The sequence below is a fragment of the Rhincodon typus genome, chromosome 46 (genome assembly GCF_021869965.1).
Source record: "Rhincodon typus isolate 14 chromosome 46, sRhiTyp1.1, whole genome shotgun sequence".
NCBI lineage: Eukaryota > Metazoa > Chordata > Chondrichthyes > Orectolobiformes > Rhincodontidae > Rhincodon > Rhincodon typus.
In genome coordinates, this window is record NC_063377.1 from 6,843,636 (window position 1) to 6,852,139 (window position 8,504).

At 49.7% G+C, this 8,504-nt stretch overlaps 1 protein-coding gene across 1 annotated transcript in view; it reads right to left on the reverse strand.

Moving 5' to 3' along the window:
* The window catches only part of LOC125487849 (DC-STAMP domain-containing protein 2-like), a 26,958-nt gene that overhangs the window by 11,398 nt on the left and 7,056 nt on the right, over positions 1 to 8,504 (reverse strand). The window contains exons 6-10 of the mRNA XM_048620294.1: positions 8,156 to 8,369; positions 7,547 to 7,704; positions 4,747 to 4,911; positions 2,331 to 2,498; positions 488 to 588 (exon numbers count right to left, since the gene is read on the reverse strand). Of these exons, the coding sequence (XP_048476251.1) occupies positions 488 to 588; positions 2,331 to 2,498; positions 4,747 to 4,911; positions 7,547 to 7,704; positions 8,156 to 8,369 (806 nt within the window). The remainder of the gene's footprint in view (positions 1 to 487; positions 589 to 2,330; positions 2,499 to 4,746; positions 4,912 to 7,546; positions 7,705 to 8,155; positions 8,370 to 8,504) is intronic.

The window sequence follows — 8,504 nt, forward strand, 5'->3', positions numbered from 1 at the left end:
GCACTGTCGGAGGGTCAGCGCCGAGGGAGCGGGCACTGTCAGAGGGTCAGTGCTGAGGGTGCGGGCACTGTTGGAGGGTCAGCGCTGAGGGAGTGGGCACTGTCGGAGGGTCAGCGCTGAGGGAGTGCTGCACTGTTGGAGCGTCTGTGCTGAGGGAGCTGGCACTGTCGGAGGGTCAGCGCTGAGGGAGTGCTGCACTGTCAGAGGGTCAGTGCTGAGGGAGGGGTCACTGTCAGAGGGTCAGTGCTGAGGGAGGGGTCACTGTCGGAGGGTCAGTGCTGAGGGAGCGGGCATTGTCGGAGCTGCCTTTGTTCAGACTAAGACATTATGGCACGCATCCTGCCTGCCCTTTAAGTAAACGTAAGAGGTTATTGATCTGTAATGAATGAAGGATGAGATATTGCTGAGGGTGAGGGGAACAGCTCTCTGCATGGGGGGGTGGGGAAGAGTTGATTTCATGTTGGAGGTCTGTTTCACCTCAACTCACCCGCTCTCTGGATGGGTAGTAGACAGAGCAGATATATCTCCGCAATCTGGATATGTAACATCCGAATAAAACAATGAAGAATGTCATTCCATATAAAACTCCTGCAAAGCAAATAGATATAGGAACTTAATGATGCAATGCTCTTCTGGCTTGTTTTATTACATTTATTATACACAGTCTACATTTTGCAGAGATATTTAGCCTCCTGTGTTCATTATATAGTCAGTCAGCGCAGGTACCTTTTGGAGAAACTGGATTTGATATCTTGTGACACAATCTGGCACCAGGAGTTGTTGGGTTATGGAAAAAAAAATACTGCCTAGCAACAGCTTCAGAATTTGCTTCGAATTGCAGTTTGACACAGACCTGAGGAGGCAATTGTACTCAGAACTGCAAAAAGCATGCTAGTGAGACAGATCTTTCCTCTCTCTCTCTCTCTCTGTGAGTGGGAGAAGATGATGACTAAAAGCTTTGTAAAGGATAACTTCTAATTACAGTGAAGACCTAGGTCCTACTGACTGGCCGACGAATGAGAGTAGCAGCAATGTGATTTAATTGCCAAAAACCGAACAAAAAAAGGTCACCTTATTCTGCCCTTTTGTATTCTAGAGTTTAGAATATATTATGTTTTGACTTTTGGCAGTTTGAATTCTTTAGATACGGTCAATGTGTATTATAGAGACAGAGTCAATGTATAGTGTACAGAAAAGAGTGTATTATAGAGAAATGTTCAGTATATGTTACGGTCAGTGCGAATTTCCAGGACAAAGCAGGCGCTTGATTGGCACCATATCCACAAGCATCCACTCCCTCCACCACCGACGCTCAGTAGCAGCAGTGTGTACTATCTACAAGATGCGCTGCAGAAATTCACCAAAGATCCTCAGACAGCACCTTCCAAACCCACGACCACTTCCATCTAGAAGGTCAAGGGCAGCAGATACATGGGAACATCACCACCTCCAAGTGACTCACCAACCTGACTTGGAAATGTATTGCCGTTCCTTCACTGTCACTGGGTCAAAATCCTGGAATTCCCTCCCTAATAGCATTGTGGGTCAACCTGCAGCAGGAGGAAAGCAGCGGTTCAAGAAGGCAGCTCATCACCACCTTCTCAAGGGCAACTAGGGATGGGCGAAGAATGCTGTCCCAGCCAGCGACGCCACATCCCACAGAAACGAATAGAAAAACATAATTATAAAGATGGAGTCATAGTGTCATACAGCACAGAACCAGACCCTTCGGTCCAACCAGTCCGTGCCGACCATAATCCCAAACTAAACTAGTCCCACCTGCCTGCTCCTGGCCCATATCCCTCCCAATCTTTCCTATTCATGTACTTATCCAAATGTCTTTTAGGAAGCTCAGGAGTTCATTCCACACGCGAACCACCCTCTGTGTAAAAAATTTGCCCCTCGTGTCTTTTTTTAAAATCTTCCTCCTCTCACCTTAAAAATGTGCCCCCCAGTCTTGAAATCCCCCACCCTAGGAAAAAGACACCATTAACTCTATTTATACCCCTCGTGATTTTATAAACTTCTATAAACTTTATAAACTTCTAGGGGTCGCCTACACTCCAGTGGAAAAAGCCCCAGTCTTTCTTTATAAATCGAACCTTCCATACCTGGCAACGTCCTGGTAAGTCTCTTCTGAACACTCTCCAGCTCAATAATATCCTTCCTATGCCTGGGTGACCAGTGATTTATAGAGAAATGTTCAGTGTATGGTTTAGTCAGTATGAGTTATATGGGCATGGTCAGAGTCTATTATATAGTTACGGTCAGTGGAATTTGTACAGATGTAGTTCATGTGTGCTATATAGAGAGATTTGCAGTAATCTCACCGATTAGTGAGTAGATTTTGTAGTTTGGAGGTGAGGGGATTATCGCACACCTCTTGGAGACTACGGTAATGTTCCCACTTTGTACCACATCAAACGCTGCCACCATGTTGCGGTAAATATCTGAGGCATATCCGGTGCCGTTGATGGAGATTCCCAGGATCACCGGAGCTGTGGGAAATATTGGACATGGTTAGTGATGCCCAGCCTGCTCAGAGGTAGCACAACACGTGGCATGTACCGCGCTGAGGACTGAAACAGCTTGAGACGGCTCGGAAGCTTGTGTTTTAAGTTGGAACCTTGGAAAGGTAACAGCGCAAGAAGAGGCCATTGCATTGGTGGTGTCTGAAGAAACTAGCCACCCATTCTAATCCCACTCTGCCCCCCAGCAGCTTAAACCCCCTCAGGTTCCACGTTTCTGCCTCAAACACCAAGCAGGGGTGGCATAGTGGTTGGCACCGCTGTCTTACGGTGACAGGGACCTGGGTTCGATTCCACCCTCGGGCGTCTGTCTGTGTGGAGTTTGCACATTCTCCCTGTGTCTGCGTGGGTTTCCTCCGGGTGCTCCAGTTTCCTCCCACAGACCAAAGATGTGCGGGTTAGGGTGGATTGGCCATGCTAAATTGTCCCGTAGTGCCCAGGGATGTGCGGGTTAGGGTGGACTGGCCGTGCTAAATTGTTCCGTAGTGCCCAGGGATGTGTGGGTTAGGGTGGATTGGCCATGCTAAATTGTCCCGTAGTGCCCAGGGATGTGCAGGTTAGGATGTATTGGCCGTGCTAAATTGTCCCGTAGTGCCCAGGGATGTGCGGGTTAGGGTCGGTTGGCCGCGCTAAATTGTCCCGTAGTGCCCAGGGATGTGCAGGTTAGGCTGGGTTAGCCATGGGGAAACCCCATGAGGGGTTATGAGGATGGGTTAGATGCCCTTTGGAGGGTCGGCACAAACTCAGTGGGCTGAGTGGCCTCTTTGCGCACCGTAGGAATTCCAAACTGCCGACACCACCACCCTCTGGGGGTGGAAGATTTTACTGGTGCCCTGTGTAAGTCTTTACTCATCACCTTAAGGTCTGTGCCCACTTCCCTGTCATTGACCTCACCACTGCAGGGGGAGAGATCTTCCTCGTCTACTCTGTCCAAGACTCCTCGTCGTTTTGTCGACCTTGTTTAAGTCAGCCTCATCCTGGGCCTTTCCAATCTATCCTTGTCACTGCTATTTCCAAGACCAGTCAACCCTTGTAGTAAACCTACTCTCCCCCTGCTGGAGTGACTCTATTATCCCCATAATGTGTTGGCACTGCACACAGAGCTCCAGGCGCGGGTTACCCTGCTTTCAATTCTGCTTAAAACTTTCTTTTGATTTGAAAGACTGATCCGAGGTGAGACACTCAAAGGTAGGATCTGATTGAGGACTTTAAAGGGGACTGGCAGGGTTGACAGGGAGATGTTTCCACTTATAGAGTCATACAGCACGGAAACAGACCCTTCGGTCCAACTCGTCCATGCTGACCTAAATTAATCTAGTCCCATTTACCAGCATTTGGCCCCTATCCCTCTAAATCCTTCCTATCCATGTCCCCATCCAGATGCCTTTTAAATGTTGTAACTGTACCAGCCTCCACGACTTCCTCTGGCAGCTCATTCCACACACACACCACCCTCTGTGTGAAAAAGTTACCCCTCAGGTCCCCTTCCCCCTCTCATCTTAAACCTATGCCCCTCTAGTTTTGGACCTCCCTATCCTGGGGGAAAAGACCTTGTCTATTCACCCTATCCATGCCCCTCATGGTTATGATGGGTCCACCAATATAAGGCAATAAATCCAATTAGGAATTCAGGAGAAATGATTTCCCCCCCGCCCTTGACAACAGGGAAAATGGGGGACTTGTTTCCACTGGGAGTGGGGGTGGCGGGCGGGGTTGAATGGGGATTTGGTCCCACGGGGAGTATGGGGGAGGAGAATGGGGGACTCGCTCCCACGGGGAGTTGTGGGGGAGAGAATGGGGGACTCGCTCCCTTGGGGAGTGGGGAGGGGGAGAGAATGGGGGACTCGCTCCCGCGGGGAGGGGGGGGGGGGGAGAGAATGGGGGACTCGTTCCCGCGGGGAGGGGGGGGGGGGAGAGAATGGGAGGCTTGCTCCCGCAGGTAGAGGACAGTGCGCTGGAGCAGAGCAGCAAGCCTGAGAGAGGGATATTTGCCAGTGAAACAGGGTGGTGTGTTAAAGCTGCAAGCTGCTGGCTTATCAGCCGAGCTGAAGGATGGGGAGGGTGCTGGGGCCTGGAATTCTAACCTGAGGAAGATCAGAGCCCTGACAGGCAAATACATACAGTCCGCTCAGGAAAGTAAACCAACAGCTAAACAAAAAAAAAAGCGAGAATAAGAAGTCATCGCGAAATAAGAAAGGAGGGGAGGCTGGGGACTCACATCTTGCGACAATCTCCACTTGCAGATGGTAACTGACCATATCGAGGATCCAGAAGATGGTGTAATCCAGTAGGATGATGATCACGACGGATACAGACTGCCTTAGCACCGTGGTGAAGCCCACAATATATTTCTGCTTCTCTGACACCGTCATATAGTAGGACCCTGTTGAAGTAAAGAGGTGTGTGTTCAAGCCTCCATCAGACAACTTAAGACGTCCAAGCAGAATTAAGCCCATCCAACACGTTGAGTCTGTTCCACCATGCAGCACGGAATCAGGCCCTTCAGCCCAACCCATCCATGCTGACCATAGAGTCATACAGGATACAAACAGAACCTTCACTCCAACTTGTCCATTGTTGATCATGTTCCCAAAATGAGCTGGTCCCATTTGCCAGCATTTGGCCCCCTATCCCCCTAAACCCTTCCTATCCATGTCCCCATCCAGATGCCTTTAAAATGTTGTAACTGTACCAGCCTCCACCACTTCCTCTGGCAGCTCGTTCCATACACGCACCACCCTCTGTGTGAAAATGTTACCCCTCAGGTCCCTTTTAATCATTCCCCCTCTCATCTTAAACTAATGGTTTCAGACTCCCCCTACCCTGGGGGAATTATCCATGTCCCTCATGATTTTATAAACCTCTATAAGGTCACCCCCTCAGCCTCCGACGCTCCAGGGAAAATAGCCCCAGCCTCTCCCTGTAGCTCAAACCCTCCAACATCCTTGTAAATCTTTTCTGACCCTTTCACAACTTCCTTCCTGCAGCAGGGAGACCAGAATTGAACGCAGTATTCCAATAGTCACCCTAACCAATGTCCTGTACAGCCACAACATGACCCTCCCAACTCCCTATACTCAATGCACTGACCAATAAAGGCAAGCGTACCAAACACCTTCTTCACCGCCCTGTCTACCTGCGACTCCACTTTCAAGGAACTATAAACCTGCCCCCCCAAGGTCTGTAATGACATCTTCTGGGACAATGGTGACTTTCATTCATGACACAGACATTAGCCATTCAGCCCATCGTGTCCACGCCAACTCTATTCCCCAGTACCAGTCTCCTGCCTTTTCTCCATCTCTCTTCAAACCAAATAACCATCTAATGCCCCTCTCCAATGCCCTCAAATGAACCTGCCTCCCCACCCACACACCCCATTTCCAGGCAGTGCATTCGAGATCCTAACTCCTCGCTGGGTGAGAAAGGTTTTCCTCACATCGCCTTTGCCTGAGGTTTCAGATGGGGCTAATAGGATGGAGTTGCTGAGTGAGTGAGTGAGAGAGAGCAGGGAAATGAGGTGTGCAAAGGCTTTCAGAAAGTGTCTGACACAGAACCCTGTTGTTACATATCAGAGCGAGGTGGAAAACTCCAGTTGTAGAAAACACACACTCACAAACACACACCTCCTCCTGTTCACACAACTACTCACTCAAAACGCACACACACACCTCCTCCTGTTCACACACCTACTCACTCATAACACACACACACCTCCTCCTGTTCACACACCTACTCACTCAAAACACACACACACACCTCCTCCTGTTCACACACCTACTCACTCAAAACACACACACTCTCTCTCTCTCACACACACACATAGACACACTCTCATACATACACTCCTGCGCATATACACACACACACACACATACACAGACTCTCATAGATACACTCCTGCACATATACACTCATACACACACTCTTCCTCATACATACAATCCCGCACATGTCCACTCACACATGCACTCTCTCACACACACACTATCTCACATACACACATACACTCAGACACACATACACACAGATCCGCACATATACACTTACAGGCACACCCTCATACATACACTCCCACACATACACACACACTCTCACATATACACACACTCACACATGCTCACGCACACACAGTCATGCGCACAGTCACTCACACGTATACTTCCAAACACACACTCTCACACACACCCTCATACATACACTCCTGCAAATGTACATATACGCACACAGACTCTCTCTTTCACACATGCACACACTCTTTTTCTTCCACACACACACACTCTCACTCACACACACAGACACACACACACTCTCTCTTTCACACACACACACACTCTGTCTTTCTCACACACACACTCTCTCTTTCACACACACACTCTCTCTCTTTCACACACACACACACTCTCTCTTTCTCACACACACACACACACTCTCTTTCTCACACACACACTCTCTTTCACACACACACACTCTCTTTCACACACACACACACTCTCTCTCTTTCTTTCACACACACACACTCTCTCTTTCTCACACAGACACACACACTCTCTCTTTCACACACACACACACTCTCTCTCTTTCACACACACACACACACTCTCTTTCACACACACACACTCTCTCTCTTTCACGCACACACACACTCTCTCTCTCTTTCACACACACACATACACTCTCTCTCTCTTTCACACACACACAGATTCAGACACAGACTCAGACACATGCACACACACACGCGTGCGCACACCCAAGCACAAACACGCTCTCACCCACATGCATGTGCGCACACAGACACCAAACCCTGGTCAAAGTTGAATAAAAGTTTCTCAGAGGTGCAATTTGGCAAGTTAGCGAGGCAAAGGGGTAGCGGGACAGAGAGATTAGTGTGAAACACGATCAGACAGGACGAGGCTGTCTATGGTCAGTGGGAATCCCCTATATCAGTGAGCCAGTACAAACAGTGGGGACTGGGAGCAGATCTCCCGTCGAAGTGTAAGATACAGGGCTGTACTCACAGGGTCGGACGTATTTACATGCCTCCTGGAATCTGAGAGGGAGAATAGTACTTTTCCCAGTTTTTGCCCTCATGATGTCGATTTCCAGGAACTGGTTGGTGATGTAGCAATTGTCGTAGTCATCTCGGAACAGGTAATTTTTCCGATACACCAACGCCCTGAGGGCAGAACATCACCACATCGGTTAGATACAGAGTAAGGCTCTCTCTACACTGTTCCCCCCTACCAAACACTCCCAGGGACAGGGACAGCACGGGGTTAGATACAGAGTAAAGCTCCCTCTACACCGTCCCCCCATCAAACACTCCCAGGGACAGGGACAGCACGGGGTTAGATACAGAATAAAGCTCCCTCTACACTGTCCCCCCATCCCAGGGACAGGGACAGTACGGCGCACGCTCCTACGGGGCGTGGTGGGAGTGTGCGGGGGGTGGGGAAATGGGGCAGTCACTCCCTCGGGGATGGAGGGTGACGCCCAGGGTATTGGGAGGGAGCAGCGACCCCAGTACAGATCAGAAGGGCTGAGTGGCCTGTTCCCGTGCTGTGTTGGGGTCCGGGGGTCCACGATCCGTGTTTCCGAATATGGATATGAACCGAATCCTGCCTCACTGAATGTGCAGGTAGATCATGATGATGGTGGTACTGTAGCCAAAGATTCCGATGGTTTCATAGACAACGCCAACGCGATCTCGAATCTCCTCCATAATGTCCAGGGCTACGTTTGAAAGGCTCTTTGATTGATTCATATGGAGGTGGTAGTGATGCTGGATGGAAATGTTGAACTCAAATTCCTTTGCCACGTTGTCCAAGGCGTCAGAGATGGCTTTGGGAGAAGCGCAAGAACATAATGGTGAGAGTGGGATTGCACAGAAGGTTCTGGAAAAGGCCACGCAGCCTGTCGGGTCCTGTGCCGGAGGGTCAGCGCTGAGGGAGCGGGCGCTGTCGGAGGGTCAGCGCT